The sequence below is a fragment of the Anabas testudineus genome, chromosome 15 (assembly GCF_900324465.2).
Source record: "Anabas testudineus chromosome 15, fAnaTes1.2, whole genome shotgun sequence".
Classification (NCBI taxonomy): Eukaryota; Metazoa; Chordata; class Actinopteri; order Anabantiformes; family Anabantidae; genus Anabas; species Anabas testudineus.
In genome coordinates, this window is record NC_046624.1 from 7,930,095 (window position 1) to 7,948,759 (window position 18,665).

At 40.6% G+C, this 18,665-nt stretch overlaps 1 protein-coding gene across 1 annotated transcript in view; it reads right to left on the reverse strand.

Moving 5' to 3' along the window:
* The window catches only part of itga9 (integrin, alpha 9), a 40,652-nt gene that overhangs the window by 16,040 nt on the left and 5,947 nt on the right, over positions 1-18,665 (reverse strand). The window contains exons 6-15 of the mRNA XM_026354999.2: positions 17,286-17,415; positions 17,114-17,199; positions 16,962-17,024; positions 16,442-16,579; positions 15,927-16,032; positions 14,492-14,586; positions 14,124-14,214; positions 13,776-13,821; positions 13,518-13,672; positions 11,826-11,986 (exon numbers count right to left, since the gene is read on the reverse strand). Of these exons, the coding sequence (XP_026210784.1) occupies positions 11,826-11,986; positions 13,518-13,672; positions 13,776-13,821; positions 14,124-14,214; positions 14,492-14,586; positions 15,927-16,032; positions 16,442-16,579; positions 16,962-17,024; positions 17,114-17,199; positions 17,286-17,415 (1,071 nt within the window). The remainder of the gene's footprint in view (positions 1-11,825; positions 11,987-13,517; positions 13,673-13,775; positions 13,822-14,123; positions 14,215-14,491; positions 14,587-15,926; positions 16,033-16,441; positions 16,580-16,961; positions 17,025-17,113; positions 17,200-17,285; positions 17,416-18,665) is intronic.

Below are 18,665 nucleotides of genomic sequence, written 5' to 3' on the forward strand. Positions count from 1 at the left end.
ACTGGAAAAAGGTTCACAAATAACATTTTCCTTTGATTATCAGTCTGCACTGACTAATCCATTCATGATTCCAATTAAAACCCAAATCTGTTTAATTTACTTGACATATGAAGCTAAGAAATATCCTTAAATAAGACCAAAAGTCTATAGAAATGCTAGAGTTGACCTTACATCCATCACTGGGCTGCACTTCATGCCCTACTGGACTTACAGAGGTGGTGTTGTTCTTATAGTATCAGCTCAGCGGGGAAGTAACTTGACACAGTGTGGTAGTCACTGCTAGACAATTGGTGGTCTACTATGGGAGACACTGGCAAAGCCTGTGGCCTCAGTAGCCATTAAAGCGCAATGTTTGAAATGGCCCCTGTCCGATGGCCTTTGAGTGAACTGACCCCCTGGGAGTTCACTGCTCGGGTCTACAACCCCAAAGTCCCACTGCTAATCTCACATTTTTACAAGTCACAGCAGAATTTCGGGACACGCCGTCCTGAAATCAAATACTGCCTCGTGTTTTGCACAGTCTAGTTCCTAAAAGTGACTCTTATGTACAAGTAAAATGGCATAATTTTTCAATTAAGTGTGTGGTGGGATTTCATTTTTTTCAACAGATCATCTATTTCCTTAAACAGGCAGCTAACTAACTGGACAACTCCCAAGACTCACAGCAAGCTCACATTAAAAGTGCTGGAGGCTGTTCGGTAACACTTGGCTTCAGGTTTTACTATCCCTCGATCAATGCTGCCAGTTGCCTCACCCACATCCATTAACGTTCATTTACTGCCTCTTGCTTGTATTTACGGAACAGGAGTTCCTGAGCACAGACTGAGAAGGACACCAGCTCGTGTTATCTGCTTGTTACCTATAATTTTATGGGAAATAAACCCAACAAATGTTTCCTACATGATGGTAGGTTCACAAAAGATGGCTTGTGACGGGTCATTCTTTACTGAAAGACTTGCACTGTGTTAATCCTCCGTCGTTGCAGGGTGTGTCTCTGATCTCAGATCAGAGGGAACAATTCTGGGGATGGAATTTCTGCAATTTAAAAGCCAGCACATTCACAGTTGTGGCTGTATTAAACAACACTTTATAACAATTGTTGCCTGTTCTAAAGCAAGACTATGTAACAAGACACAATAAATAATACTAAAGCAAAGTCATTTATCAGGTTAAGGACGTGTATGTCTGACTGACAGTATCCTTAGGGTGTAAAATACTGCCATTAAAAAGACTTATTTCCTCGTTTAACAACAGTCTGAACCCACTCATCATCCCATGGACTGAATTACTTATTAATGGTTCCAGTCATACTGTAGGGATGCCAGCCACCTCCAACAGGAGCAGATGTTTTCCAGCAGTTCCCACCATACTATGGAAAAAGGAAATTCTCAGCTATAGAGGAGTCGGGATCTTTTATACCACACTTGATACAAGCTCTTACCCTTTATGCATATTCATATGGTTAGTTCACAGGATAGAGGGCAGGTTACCAGTCTGCATATTTTGCAAAAGACCAATGGGACTCAAACTTTCACTGTGGAACAAATTTTCCGCCAATACTATGTCACTGCTTATGTTCACACATTTATTTTGTATAAAAGAGCATAATTCCTGCCGTGTATGCTCCATGTATGGCTCTGTCCTATGCATACGTCATTCTTGTAATACATTAGAAACAAGACCGGTACGTCTACAGTTCGATCACATCCTGATAGTTTATTTCAAATCCATTGTTGTGGTGTATACAGACAAAATCATAAAAACATTGTACTTAACCTTTTTACTCCAGTTCAGCTCCACTTGAATTGCAAGCTCTGACTCTCACATGTTAATTTGATCAACCAAACGACCCGTTTACGCTCATGGTGGGTACGGGCAGGATGACGTTAGGTTGCAAAAGGCTCTGATCTTAAGTTTAAATGCTTCGTGCTTGGCTGAAATGCACAAGAGCTCCTCTCTGAGCCAAACCATTCCCCCAAAAGTGTGCAGCCTAAGCCTCGTCAGGGGAAGTCTTTATTAACTTGTGAGAGAAACGCGCACACAGCACTCCTTTTTAGGACAATGGATGTTTGGATGACTTGCAGGTTGAGGCCATTTCATTCAAGGGCTAAATGCCAGGAAATCTTAGTTTTAATGGAAAAAGCTTTTGAGTTAGGCGGTGAATGGATTCAGCCTGCCAAAGGTTAGGGTTATGTGTGTATACTGAGACAGAGGGGGACAACTTGAAATTGAACGTATTTACAGTAATGTCCACAGCGTATGGCACATATGCACTTAAGCAGCTTATCTCAAGGTGTTCTTAAAAAAATGTGCAAAAGGGAGACAAGTCTTGAGTTTTTAGTGTGCACCTCTCTGTCTGATGGACTGCAGGTCAAACTGTAGCAGCTGCTCGGCTCAGAATAGGTTCCCAGATGTTAAGAAGCCCAGCATGTCAAACTGTGTAGGAGTAGGAAAAAGTGTCATCCAATTGTTTTAGCTAGAAACCACCTTGAGTAGTGTGTTAAAATGATCAGAAACTGTATCCACTTTGTCATCACAGAAACTAGAAAAGCATATCTGTTCACAATTTCCCTATGTGCATTTCATTTTGTTGGGCGTCTATGTCTTGATTGTTAGGCGGTCACTTTTGTTTTGCATTTGGAGTTGTGTTTCTAGCCTCCTGTGAACTTTAGTATACTACTCACTCTCCTATAAACTGTAGTTTAATCTCCGCCTGGGTAACAATATCACTAATAACACTCTTTACCTGTTAAATGATATATTCACTAGCAAGAAGCTAACAAAAAAACAACTAAACTGCAGCTTTAAACCTGTAAGAACTGAGCACTGCGAAACTGAGGGAGCTACAGATTGAGGTCATAATTCTCTGTATGCTGATCAAGTCCTTTCAAGCTTGTAGCTGTTTATAGCAGCTGAACAATGAAGGGAACCATGTTCTTAATAGCAAGTCTGGGAAAAAAGTTACAAGTCAACAAAAATGCACTTGCACATGTCCAAAACCAAATAATTCTGGGTAATATGAAAATCCCTCACTACTAGTCATACCAAATGTATGCAGCATGCCTTTGAAAACCGTTCCCATTCAACTTGAGCCATGTTTACTCCAACCACTGGAAAATATTTGAGTCTGTCTAGCATTAGTTGGGATTCTCAGATGTCTGTCCAGCTCCGGGCACCAACCTGATGAATCACACACTTCACTCAATGCATAACCTGTTGTGTATCGAAACACATTGTACCCAGAAACAAATCGAACAAACAGATCTTTTCAAACATGACAACAGCACGGTCCAGAGTTCATTGTACTGTACACTGTGTCTAATACAAAAGGCAAATATGCCATTACTGCCGAGAGCTACCGCAGACAGCGTTGCATATTGGGCTGATTTGGTTAGAAATGAAAACAAATGTGTGGGTTTACAGGGCTGAGCACGCATAATAAATAATGCTTTCAGAAAACCATTTACAGGTGACACTGTGGTCTCCAGTTCAATTATACATTTCTAGGAATCATCAGTCATTGCTACTTACTGATCAGGACAGTACTTATTAATATTAAAACTAGTACTACATTACCAAAGACACCACTCTAAACCATGGTATCATTTTTGGTTATGGCTTCTGTGAAAACATAAATGAACCAGATCGTTAACGTTGAACAAGTGTTTTGTTGCTGCATAACACATATTTTGCAAGGTACAAACTACTTATTATTTAGAATCCTTGGTTTACATTATTCTTTATTATTTTTATTTTCAGTAAAGGGAGATAAAAATAGAGATCCCAAGGGTTGTTAAGGAGATGTTCATCTTTTTTGCTTTTATGAAAGCAAGTGTACTGAATTTACTGTTTTTTAAACGGTATTCATGTAAACACAAATTACAGGAAACATTTATGGTCTCATGAAGAAGGTATTCAACATTTGACCCTCGGACAGTTAACACCACAGCTGGGATTTATAAAGCAGAAGAGAACTGTGCCTAACTTCCCTTGTGGAAATTTACAGATATTTTACTGCTCAAACATACCAAATTCATCACTGTATCACTTTCTCTACATTGCATAAACAACAACCTGAGATCATGCCAAGGCTAACAATAGCTCTATTAGTGTAATATCTGGATCTGAAATCCAGCCAGCCACCTATAAATACACAGATGTCTTCCTTCATATCTCAGTTCCTCCTCACTCAACTCCCACATTGTGATATTCCCAGCACGTTATTTATTTTCGTGCTAGTTCATTTCATTTACTACATCACATTTGAGAGCATCACAACGCTTTGCAGTCTCGAAATGACCCTAACGCTGAGCTCTAGACATTCAGAAGCAGGGCAAATTACTGTATTATAATGCTTCATTCGTCAAATTTCCAACCCAGGGCTCCTGTTGTCATTATGCCCAGTGCTTTTACCTTTAACCCTTCGCTGATCCCTTTTGTAACCTGATGGATGAGTGTGGAGTCATGGACAAGGACACATGCCGGACTAGTGTTGAAAAAAAAGAAGAATCCTGAAGAGGTCCTTTTAAGGAAGCAGTGCTGGGTCTTGAGAAGCAGAGATCAAATAGAAACAAGATGGCTTTATACACCACCTAAGTACTTAAGTAGGCAATAACAGAAAGAATACTACTAATAATAACAATAATGTTATGAATTATTTTGTACTAGGCAGCAAAAGTTGTTTAATATTGAGTGAGTTCAGCTAGAGAAATGTTTTAGTAGTTTAGTGCATTTCTGAATTTTGTTGCTGTTGACAAACATCAAGCATTTGGAGACTTCCTGTCTTTAAGAGATTAACTTCCTTCAGCATCCGGTCAAATCCTCTTTTTTCATAAACAGGAAGCTTGTTATCTATATTCTCATGCAATTAATAGAAGAAGCACCAAACAAATGAGGATTCTTCAGATTTTTTTTGCATCAAGCCCGGACGGTTCCAACAATACTGAACTGTAACCAAATGATTTGTTGAAAAATGCTATTTCAATCTCGAGAGCAAATAAAAAAAAGATATCATCAGGGAGGAGCTGCTTGAAATGTACTGTTTTAAAAATGAAGTTCAGTGTTTGTGAGTGTAGTTTGTGTCTGTTCCGTCCTTGTGTAAGAGGAGGTTTCCAGATGCTTCCTGCAGCTGATTTCATCAGTGTTTGCAACATCTGAGGCACTTTTGCTTGGCTGTTATAGTTGGAGCCATTGTTTTTACACAAAAACTTAAAGCACACAATTGCAAATTTGTCAAAGCTACGTGATGAGGGCTGGTTACTGTTGTCTGCCCGGGCATAAACAAATGTCTCGTGTATATGTTTGTTCCACTTCCCTTCCCGTGGCAGATTAAGCCCTTTTATACAGGAAGCAGAATTTGATATTGACGTCACCACTTTGGGAATATACCCTAATAATAACAAATGGGTCAAGTAGTGGAAAATGATAATGAGTTCACTGCCAGGTTGCTCAGGAAGCTCCATTAAAAGAAATGCCAAGTGATGACGTAATCTCAGCCTTTTGTCTTATCCTGGTGTGGAGAAGCAAACGCCCTGTCACAGCCAGTGGTTGTCATGCCCTCATTCAACATGCACACATGTTCACACTGAACATCTGTAAACACATGCGTTTCCTCCGCATGGGAAGTGGGAAACATGTTAAGTGAAGCTCTTTCACTGTGGTCAGACTTGGCCACCCGTTACACTGACTTGCGGTGGCATCGTGTGACAGTAATGCAGCCAAAAGACTGCGGAAACATTTTGCCCAGCGTGCTCAGCTGCCAAAATCAACAAATCATCAAATCTGAGATATGAGTAACAACGATGGACTTGCTATGGCAACAACGCAGAGTAGCTCTAACAGGCAGCCATACCAAGATAAACAGAATCGTCAGTGTGTATGCATGGGAGAGACTTGAATAGAAAATTGACTTGTTTTACTGCAGAAATGTCTGGTGACTGTGCACTCCCAGAACACGCCTGGAGAACTGTCTAATGTTCACTCTGGCATAACCATTTAGGGAAATCCTGACCAAGATATTACCCTGAGCTAAAATTAACTTGAATAGTTCTTCCTTACTATCCAGTAAATTGTATTAACACTAACACTGTTTTTGTAGACAAAGCATTCAGCCATCTATATATGAGAGCATCTATTACATCTTCCACTTGATTTATTAATGCATTGTGCATTTTCTTTTTCATTATATTCTTTATAAAAAGGCGCTTGGCCCGCTGCCGTGTGCAACAGAAAACAGCTGGATTTGATTGTCTTCCCGCTATATACTTTCATTGTATCAGCTCTTGGATTGAGGTAAATAAAACTGATGGAACAGCATCAAGGGGAATACGTATTTCTGTTTAACCGTAAAGATGCAAAAAAAGCAGGCAGTATGGCAGCGGCCTGGCACTGAGATCTAGTCTTACTGGAGACTCTTTGGGCTGCAGCAGGAACTCTTGCTTGGCTTTACTGTCCAGAGTTTCCTGTTTGTCAGACCTGATTCAAACAATGAGAGTATATGATTATTTTGTACGATCTTTTATGATTGAAGCACATATTCATTATGATAGAGAAACTAGTAAAATAACTTTAAATTATTAGTTTATCAGTGTTTAAATTCAGAGGTCAATGAGCCTGTGATTGACTCTTTGCTATTGTCTAATTACAGAATTCAGTCATTAGTGGAAGCAGTCAGTATGTTATATGGTAAAACTACATACAAGTAGCAGTGTAAGTAGAGCCGATAGTACACCAATGAACATGATAACACAACAGATCACAAACCTCTCATAACACAGCTTTATTGTCACATTTGCAAAGTTGCATTTTGTCATTTGTCTTTCCAGTTTTGTAAATTATGAGTTTTACCAAATCAGGAAAAATTAGATATGAATGAGGTTTGATGCAGACAAGCACATAGGGGAAATGACAATAAACATGGCTTCTTTTGTAACTTCTCTAAGTTCATCTATACGATCTGAAAATCTCATGCATTTACATGTGCACCTGATGTAGTTGGTCTAGTTAATGTGAGGCTTGAGATGACCTCAGTGCATTAGGTTTGACAGACAGATGTTCATCCTGTAGATGCCCCAGTAACCATCAGAATAAAGTTTCACGGTGCTTTAAATACTCTATTGGTGCCAAGCAAATGCTAGGGCCACCCGAGATATAGGGCACAAGCTCAGTGTAATGTAGGCCAGGGGAAAGTGAGCAGGATACTTTACAAGCTAAATTAAACAGACAACTGTTATAGGCAGGGCTGTAACGGCCTATTTTAGCTCCTCCTCGTAGAGTGCGATCCATCTACACTGCTACACAACAGCACTCATGACCACAAATGGAAGCGGCTCTTGGCACGATTTCAAGGCTCACGTGTGCCGCACTGCGATGGGACTGCTGGAGTAAAAACACTGAGGAAATGCCAAAGATGTAAACAAGCCATGAGTTGTGATTATGGGAGAAGTCCAGAACACCTAACAAAGGAATAATTAAAACACGTTAACTAAAACAACCAATAAATCCAAGACAAGCGAGCAGTTAAAGCACACTTACAACCAAAGAGAGCCTTACCTAAGAAATGAGCAGCGTTTCTCAGTTTATAGTAACACATGCACCACTTTGTACTGTTGACATGACGCCTGTTCCACTAATCTGTGGACTCTCATGTTGTGCACTGAACATATCGGCTCAATAAATGTATTATTAATACTTTTTGCCCAATTTCCCATTTTTGCCTAGAAAACTAATAACTTCTATAATTCTCAACTGTACTTTCTGTTCACAGAATATATACAAATATACATCTAATGTTTTAAGAGCTCGACAAAGACTTTACATCAAAATCATTTATCAGATTATTAATAGGTATGTTCCAATATTAATATGTTTCTCCACGTTACAAACGTAACATAAAATTACCAAAATATGTTTAATGAATAAATTAACTGTTATTAATTGATGTGCAATAAATAAAACCATTAACACAGCCTTGAATAAAAAAAATTTAATATTATTTTAGTAGTAGTAAATATCTAAAATTGGTTTGAAATTCTTTATTTGTAAAACAGAGGCATTGCAAGAATAGGTGGCATTGTTCAAATGCCCACAGGGACACATGACCCATGTACAGTAAGCATGACCTGCTATTCCTTCAAACAGTGTGGTCCTTGTCAAACCCGCCCTACATACAGTAACAGTAATAACTGCATATACAGTAAAACATGTTACCTGCCTTGTAAGAATTTGCACTGTTCCACTTTTCTGTCTTTGGCAGCAACATCATAAAGTTTCATTGCTGAGGCATTAAGTTACACATGAATAACACTCAAAAACTTAAAGTGCTCTGGCTAGCCCAGTAAAATGAGACACTATGCCTCAGAAGTATAACATGCCAACTGTACAAAATTAGTTAATGCAAGACATCGAACTGAGGAGTTGTTGGCCGTCTTGTTAAATGACTAATTTCCATCTCACGCACAGAAACTGAACCCTAATCAGTCATCAGTCATCACTGCTAGGAACCGTTTTCCCTCCCTATATGTGAAGTTAAGCCGAAGTAAAGCCTGCGTGGAGTTTATTTAGCTAAAAATAACCAAACAAAGACCATCTGGAGGCCTGGTATGCTGTTAGTGGATGCCAACGAAAACATGTTTAATATGATCAACATGAAAGACCTGCATAATTTCAGAAGGAATTACTCCAGAAAAAAAGAAGTGAAGACTGAGCCATTAGCTTCTGTAGTGTGTGCTCTCTGAATAGCTCCTGTTATACTCTATGTGATTTACTAAGAGGCTTTTTACTTGAATTCAGATGGTGAAAATTGAGCATGTCTGTTCCAGTCCTGTTGTTGCATGTAAAGTACATTATGTAGAACGAATACAACTTTAACAGTGCATTATTAAGTTTTGCTGTTTTGCCTTTAAAAGCGTTTAATTTATAAAGTCAACAAAACGGGGTCGACATATGGTCAGGGTAGCTACGAATGTGAGAGTGGCTCGGAATAGCTCATGGCCTGCTTCCACCACCACTCATGCATCAGAGCCCGAGCAATCGACCCTGACGTGAGGCTTTTCCATCAGCACCGCCAGCGTGCAGTTGACACAACAGCAGCCCAGTATCCTGCTGTGACGCTACAACCCTAGTCCTTATGTTTTCACTGTATGTTTTAAAAGCGAGAAGGGTGAGGCGGGGGTGCACAATATCACCCCACCTCCCACCCACCCACCCTTGAGGATGCAGTGGGGCAGCCAGCTGGTTTCCATTACCATAACTCTTTTGGGGAAAGGCAGGACTGGCTCATGTGGGCAAACACATGAGGAAGATAAATGATGCTGATTGGTCAAGCAGACTAGACCCTCTTTCAGAGCGGAGCCAGCTCACAACTGATTATGATGGTCCTTTAACTCCTCCAGACAGTTGTCATGCAGGCTTGTAATCTTTGCCCCCTATACTTTTCATACATACAGTATCTAAGGTCATTCAGCTTGTAAACAGTTTAGTAAAGATATAATTAGGCACCACACCTTCACCACCCTGTGTGGCTTTTCAGCTTTTGGCAGCTCTGAAAATTTCACTTCTGCTTTTTGCTGCTGAGCAGATGGAATCTGTGGCCACATAGTGAGGGAGTAATAATCCACACATCTGCATTGGCGACCCTGCTGCACTTCACACCTCAGTCAAATCAGTCCAAATAATCCTACAGATGAAAGACATAATGGCATCTGCATGAAGGCTATGTTAAAAAAAAAAAAAAACATATACGAACATCGAAAGCATCATTTTTACACTTTAGACTTTGTTTGTTCTAAACAAAAAGTTGCTATGATCCATTTAAATGAATGTAATTATTCTGAATCCAGGAAACAGACTCTCTCACCACTCTCTTAGACTAAACTGCAATTGGTACAAGGTCAGTTATTTCTTCTTTGAATAACAAATTCCAACAAGCACAGTTTACCATAAGCTTATCTTCAAACACAGGGACACTACAGCCTCCACGACTGCACAGTCTGACTTCAACAGGTCACTCTGACCCTTTTGACTTACAACAAAAGATATTAAAGGATAGTAAGAAAGGTGGCACACTACAGGACATGCAGCACAATATCAGATGTAGAGTGCAAGAGCAGCAGAAGACAGTTTAACAGTGATGCAATGATTTTAAAAATATAAATAATAAGTGCCATCCATCTGGCCTTTTGGATGGCAGTGTTTGTCTTACAGCAAAATAAATATGTGGCAGCTATGAGTAATAATTCCCTTGCCCACCCACAAACTTGAAGATGTTTGATTCAAGTGTTGAGAGCTAACTTGGGCAGGAACGCTACTTTACGTGACTAACCCTCCTGTCAGTGTTGTGTGTTGACATTCAAATGGACAGAAGTGAAAATTAAACTTGAAATGTGCATATGTAAAACTATCCAGGTTTACTGAAGAGCCTGGATAAACACATGCCTCCACTGAATAAACCATGATAAGCACAATGTACTTATAGCAACAACTGCTCTGTGTGCACTACACTCTTTATAGTCTGTATGGTTAAAGTAAGAGAAGTAGGCGAGCTAATGACAGCCCCCCCCCCTCAGATGGCAGCTCAGCCTCCCACGGAGAAAGCACCCGGAGAGGACCATTAAGAATGCTAGTGAAATTTACAGGCCTGCTGTGGGCCTCTGTTTTAGAGTAGGTGACACATGGATGGTGCCCTCAGGATGAGGACCCTCTGTAGCTACATGACTAAATCACAGATGAACACAATAGAGGGACTATGTGATGACAAAGGAGACTCTGTTTTCTGCTCCTGTCAGTTTCTGCAGACACACACTTGAGCAGGATGGTTTTACGAACCATCGAGCGGCTGATTGTTACCTTTGACCCGGCCCAGCAGGGTGACACAAATAGCTTCCCAGCAGATGCCAGTTGATACATAACCTTCACAAACAGCGGTCACTAGAAATGTCTTCAACAGAGGTTAAATCAAAATCAGATAAATTAACTCAAATGCTGATCCTTTTTTTACTTTTACTCTACTGTGCTCATACCCATGTTATAATAATAATATTTTTATTTATAGAGCACTTTTCAAAACAAACAAAGTGCTATAAGATAAAACTGACAATAACTAAAATTAGTAAAATGAATAAGAACTTATTGGAATAAAATCACACAGGCTGGATGTTGCCTTCAGGTGATGTATTATGTCCACTGCCACAAATCTGCTCTCCTTTACAACAGTCGCCCTTGCTGTGGGTCGCAAACAGTGACCAGCAATTCAGGGCATCAGTAGAAGAATGTCTGCTATGTGAGACAGCTATAAGGTTGAAAATGATGTCAGCCCCACAGAAATATGTCTCGTGTATTGCTACAACTTTAGCAAGTTAAAATAAATATGGCAAGTGCAAAGATACAGTATTGTTAAGACTTAAATATGATAATAATGATAATATATCTGTATCATCATTAAAGAGTCAGATGTTAAATGACTCAGAGAGGGATAGAGCAACAAAACAAACAAACAAAACCAAATTAATCTGGAAATCTCAAGTGGCTGCTATACGATGTGCCCTTTCTCCATCTCGCCATTTGAATTATTCTCCTGTAATGAGCTGTCTAAACAGTTTAGCTGAAAACAAACAGACTTTGATGCTCCGACCAAAAACGACATACGTAAATAAAGAAGAAACACAGACCACATAAGCAAATAACTCATATCACAAATCAACACTGCAGGGTTGAGCGTACTCAAGGTCATGGGAAAACAACTAAGGGAGCAGTTGAGGACAGGAGCAGCCTGTAGACATCCCAACACAAACACCACCAGCAGCAAGACCTCACAATCCAAAACGTACCTTAACGTAGGCAGTGAAACGCTGGCACTCCTCCCTTTGGATATCCAGGCTGAGCTTCTGGCTCGTCTGGCTGATCTGAGATCCGTTCTGGGTGAAGTAAACCCGGGAAGGCTGGCTCTTCTGTCGCTTATCCACATCAGCTGTCAAGTTATACAGCAACTCTGAGAAAAGACAGAAGCGCTGTTAGACATAATATCAACTGACAGTGATGGCTCTTTGAGTAAAGATAATCTTGAGAAACACTTCAAGTATGCAGGGTTTGGTTTTATGGTAACTACCATCGAAACATGGGAAAAAATAAATGATCGCTTGTGTAAGTCAGAGGGAAGATGGGAACATGTTTGACATTTCTTGGTCAAATCATCTGAAACTGATTTAACTTAACAAGAGCCCCTTGTTCTTGGTTGTTTAATGAAAACGGCACTAATTTCACTACCTGCAGTAATTTGCCAATAGGTTTTCTACAGAGAGAATAGACAGAAGTGAATTTGTAAGAAATACACGCATGTACATTGCGTGCAATCTTTATGTACAAGCCAGGGAAACATAAAGAAACAGTATGGGCTACTTCGTTAATTTAGCTGGAATGACTACTGACAAACTGAACTCATGTCCAGAAAACAGGCTTTTGTGCTCATATTTATATGGTTTAATGTCAGCAAACAAAGATTAACACAAAAAAGGAAAATCAAGTTTCCAGCCAGTGGGACAGAACCATTATTGTGAAAGATAACATTTTGATGACAACATTTCTGCTGGTTCCACCCCAGGCCTGTGATATTGAGAAATTCAAATTAATTCTCAATTGAGAAATCTAAAACATCTTAACGTCAAACGCTACCAGTGTTTCTGATATAACTATAAATGAGCCTCCGGCCTCTGAATGAATCCTTAGTCTGGAGTAATTACTTTGAGAGGGTGTCATACTGGCAAAGCAGTGGGAGTGGTGGTAATCACACACCAGTCGGACCAAAGCCTACTGTTTGGTCCATCCAACAGAGGGAACGCCATGAGCTCACTCCAGAGGAGGCAAAAGAAGGTTTCATTATGGGTGTCACCAAACACATAGTGCTGCACTTTCCATGGTGTTCGCCAGACGGCTAAACAGAGAGGCATTATTTCATGGAGCCAGGACACAGTCATTATACAACGACAGGACTCCTGCCTCCCAGGGGGGCTGCAAATGACAACACCCTAACACTGGAACAAGACTGCACCTCAGCTCGGCACCACACCCAACAGCCAGTTAGTAAAGGCTGAAGGGTAAAGCATCGGCCAAATACTGGTAGACAGTCAGCAACCTCACCGACCCTTTAAACACGGTGAGAATTATTCAGTAAGATTATTTTTCCCAGTTTTAAAAGACCACTAAAAGGAATGTGAATTTCACTTCCTCACAATATATCTGCAGAGCATAGCGTTGCCCAGGTGCTGGTTGCTTTACATGTGTTTTTACTCTGGTGAGTGCCAAGCTAGATGTCAGCTTCTGGTTTATATGCAGCATCAATAAGCTACGCTAATTGCCCTCTGGCTCCAGTTTTGTGTTTATATGAGAGTGGTAAGTAAACATAAATGTCAACTGCTTCTTTAAAGCTCTGGTGAGAGCTGTGGAGTCGATGCATGTAACACTACTCAAAGGTTTTTAAGCGTTCCCCTCAGAGAGAGTTTTAACTTGTCAGCATTCGTCCTCACCTATCTGTCCCGGCAGCTGCCTTCCCCTGAAGCGCATGCAGACGGTGACATTAAAACAATTAAGGTTCTGGTGGCCCTCGTGGCACTGCGGCACAGATATGTTGATGGAGACGGGCAGGAAGATGGAGACATCCACCGTAATAACAGGCCGGGACCTACAATCAGCCAACATAGCAGCACAGCGGGGGAGAGACTGGACATTAAATCAACTCAGAGGCAGAAACAAAACCAAACACAGAGAAGGAGCCAGTTACCCACCTCAGCAGTACCACACTATCTGCCATGAAAGCTCCAATAGTCACATCTGCAACACAAACATGAATGCAGATGTGAATGAAACATCTGCTGACAACATTTTGTACACCTGCGAATCTAAAACAATGCACAGAGGACTTTATTTGTCACGCTGTCGGAGTCTGAATATCAGCTGCGGAATGCAGTAAACAAAATGCCTCTATCACGAGTCTGAAACACGACCATCACAGAGAATATGAGTCAAAAACATGAAGGCGATAAAATCTTATTCACAATCTTCGTCTTAGTGGTTTTTTTTAGTTTTAGTTTAGTAACACTTTGAAGCACCGATCTAAGCTGGTGTGACTGTACCTGTGTATCCATTGCCGTCCATGTCCACACTGCCAGAGATAGACTGGCCAAACATCTGCAGACCGGGGTTTACACTGCGGCCAGACAGTTTCTGTAACAGATGATACCAGCCTTAAAATAACACATGTGAGCCAAGACGAGCAGACAACACTGTGGGATTTGTTTTTTGTTCTGCGTTTGTTTTTCATATTTTCAGTAGGACACTGGATTTGGACTAAAGTTACTAAATTGACCTGGGTTTTCTGATAGGTCTAAAGTTTACGAGCATGTTATGTTGTTATGTATTTCTTTCAATCTGTATAGAAATGTACATGTAAGATGACATAAGAGAATATTTTACTCCTTGCTGATATAGGATGAGTACCTACCATGGAGTATTTGCTGATGATTCCTGTGGCATCCCCATGGTAGATATAAACAGCTCCACCATAGTCATCCTCTTTGGGTGCTCCTATGGCGACATCTGAAGAGACAAAGAGCAAAAAGTGTTTCTGAATAAAGTCAGAATCGAAATAAGTGAGTACAGTAGCTGGACTGTGTGTGTTTGTCATTAACCCTCCCACTTCCTGGGAAACAAGCTGTTGTAGTAACACTCTTAATAGACAATTTAGTGCTGTTAGTGGCCGTAAAAAGCCTGTGCGACCTCTGCGAGAGTGGAAACAAGGCTATAAAGTGCTGGCACGAGCACTGAAACGTCTCCCATTTCCACACGTCCACGTCCATACATAAATGTTCTTTTTATAAACCAAAACACCCGCCATGTGGTGCAGCATACCAAAGGCAAAAACAGGAAAAGAACTGCACAGTTTTTTGCTAATATGCCACAATAATTAACGCATTATGTAGCAGTGGAATTACACAAGGCTTTTGTTCTTACTGAAACCAAATGTGTATTCTTATTTCTACAGTAGTTCTTTCAAATTAAATAGCAGCAGTCGAGTTGTAAATAAAAATGTCAGTCAGCAGCGAACGAATCTGGCTCTTTCGACACTTCGAGAGTGACGAGTTGCAAGATGAGTTATACTTCCCAGCTGCCATCTTTCTCCACACACACATCGTGCCAGGCTGCAAGCCTTGAGGCATATCTCACACCGAGATGAAACTGGGCAGCAACTTCCAGCCACGAGTGTCAGATGCACGCCAATTCCGAGCCCTCAGAACCAAACTAAGCGAGTGCCAGGAACACAGACAGTGAAAATGTTTGACTCTGTAAAAAAAATGGTTTGTATCACTTGGTGCACAGAGTGTGAAAGAGGGTGATATTTTCTTAAGATGCCCCTCACCACAGGATAACTCAAACAAAATGCCTGTGAAAATTACTGGGTTTCTACTGCACCAACTGAGCAACTCAACCAGCCAACATTTGCTAGTGGCCTGGTGTGAAGAATATAAACTGTTTGACTTTGCTACTGAGGAAATGGTTTTGTGGCATGACGACAGGACAGTGTCACAATAATAGCACTCAATACTGCTGCAGTGGTTGCCATTGCCTGGATTATACACCACAAGAGGGTCATTACAAGGCTCACACATATAAAACGTGACCCCCAGCTTTGTTCTGACCTCTCACCAGTGGTTCAGAGGACAATACCAGTTGGTTTGTATGCATGAAATCTCTCTTTTGAGGAACACAACTCCTACACACAACAATAACAAGGATAATAAGTTGTGCAAAACAGTCACTTGAGTTTCCAGTAAAAGTGATTATCACTCCCCACATAGCTTAATAAGAAAGTTTAAAGTTTAAATAAGGAGAAAATTAAACAAAAATCTGTTATGTCTGTAATGTTACGTTGCACTGACCCTGATAACCATCATCATCTATGTCTCCAATTGCAGAAATACATTCTCCAAAGTGTGCGTTGAAAGCATTGTCCCCAGTCAAAGGTGCAGCCTCCTCCATCACACCCTGAAAGCAGAAGTAGGCAAAAGAGAACAGTTTATAAAGAGTGCTGGCAAAAGAAAAAAAGAAAATGTCCTTCGGCATACTGTAAGCGTGGCTGTGACATTTCTGCAGTTCTTTGCAACTTCTTTGCAATAACTCACCAATATACTCTAACCTGTTCAAAAAGAAGCTCTAGTTTTAGAAAGTTAAATCATCTCAGTGCTCACACAACGATCCACTATTTTATTTTTGTAACATGATAACAAATGTGGTCAGGAGTAACTCAAACACGAGCGCAGTGGAAAAATCAACACTGGCAACAATAATAAGAGTGTAAAAATCAATGCAAGTTAAAAGGAGACATACAGTGATGCAGACAAATAAATTCTCATGTATGGTATCCCGCTCCCCCTGACCCACATATCCTGCTCACATTGCCCTTGCTGAGGTACACAGACACCTGGCCCTCATCCCGGAGCTGGCTGTGCATGGGTGCCCCCACCAGCAGGTCCGATAGGCCGTCCTGGTTCAGATCAACTGCACACAATGAGGAACCAAAGTAAGAGCCCATCTGGAATCAAGCCGAGCCACAAAGCAATGGGTCAGATCACAGACACTTCTTCAGTTCATTTGATTGACATACATTCTGAATGAATTAATTTCCCCTTTTTATATCCATAGAAATATTTACACGGCTCAAGATTCCCTGACTTCCTGTTACGTACTGGTGAGCACCTAGCTTCTCTTTAAAACACTGTTGCCACTTAAACACATACAAAAGCAGCAAATCTGATAACAGAGCACTTGGATGATCTATTGTCTGCACTGCACTGTAACTCCATGATCCTTGAAAAATACAGTATGAGCATAAATACTAGTATAGTGGTATAATATCTGTACTATGTTCTATGCAAAATATGCACTGATGAATATTATAACATATTCAAACTCACCATTTTCCCTGAGGTTTGAAAACTCTTCACCAAAGACACGCCATCGATTTTGAAAATGTAAACCTGTGCAGGAGAAAAACAAAATCACTGTAGCGAGCAACTCACAGGGCCTTCAACTGAGCTGGAAATAAGACAAAAGATGAAGCCTTTACTTTTCCACTGCCACCGTGCCTAGGCACCCCTGCAGCTATGTCTATTACATTAGGAGAGGAGAAGTGTCCAGCAGTCACTGCGTAGCCTGGAGACACAGACAACAATCAGTTAGAGCCCCTTCGTCCTCACACATTCGATATTTCACTATTAGCCTCATTAACAAGCTCTCACCAAGGTAGCTGTATCTGTGGGAGTCTATGTCTTCTTTGTTTGGGCCATAGAAGGAGTCAGAAGTCAGGTTGTACACCTTAACTGTCCCCGTCCAGTAGTACGACCCCGGCGCCCCCATCACCACCAGCTCCTGAAAATAACAACCCCACATTCGTTCAGATTAATGTAACTTTGCTCCGTCTTGTGCATTAGCCTGCTGCAAAGAGGACAGAGAGGGGGAAAAAAAAAAAAAGAGAGAGACGCTGCTGGGTGAACGTCTGGTTAACCAGAGGCCACAGACTGGTTTGTGCTATCTGCTCTTAACCACACATCCAGATGGGATGCCAGAGGAAGCTGCCTCCTTTGATGTGACGAGGAATTCAGAACCTAGGCGGAATTGACAGCTGTGAAATGACTTTTTCTTTTTTTCTTGTTTTGTGATCATCTAGATCTATTAAAGTAAGCAGAGCCCGGCAATTTAGATGCTCTGTTTTGACTACAAATGACCCAAAAAAGTGTGGTATGCTGTTCACCCGGATCAGTTACACCGGAGGATGTGTAGTCAGAACTCTTTCTTCATGCAAACAAACTTAACAACACAATGAGGATCTTACTCAGCAGTTTACATTCCCTGTGTGGTGCTGTCAAACATCTGGGCACCATGAGGCGAGCAAACCATAGCTCAGGCAATAGTTCAGGCAAGGATAAGGCTTAACAGCGTCGTTTCTTTAAATTGTTCACATTCTTTCAATGGGGGGGGGGTTCAAATGCTTTAACAGATCAACACTGACATACTCGATGAGTGACGATGGTGCGTTTGATGACTTATCTTTGGTTTGTAAACAGTAGTTTCATTATGGAATGTCTTATTCTCTTTCACATGATGTTGACTTGAACACCTGACATACAATAAAATTATATTATTATTATAAACGTAACTGACCCTGACCCAGATTTTCACTGTCTCACAAGAACTTGTAATAAATGTTCAACAGGTTTGTGTAAGAAAACAGCCTCTTGGTGACCTCTACATGTTGTGTGTGATCTTGAGTCTTTGTACAGTAAATGTAAACTAACTAGAAACACTGCTAAATTACATCAAATGTAAAAACGTAGCTTTCCTCCTACGGGTACAGCTGTGGTTTGAGGACACTTACAGTCTACTGTATTTTACTGTACGTTCCAAATTAAGTACAAACTGTAATCGGAGACTTAAAAAGGGTCTTTTCAGAACATGCTGCTCATGGGCTACATGAGTAAAAAATGACATGGCTAATGTAAAGAAAGCAAATGTCTAAATTTATCATACACACATTTGTCAAATTTTAACTTATTTCTCCTTTGCACAACTATGTTGTCACAGAAAAAACACATTATTTTGCAAGTTAAATCTGGTTTTCT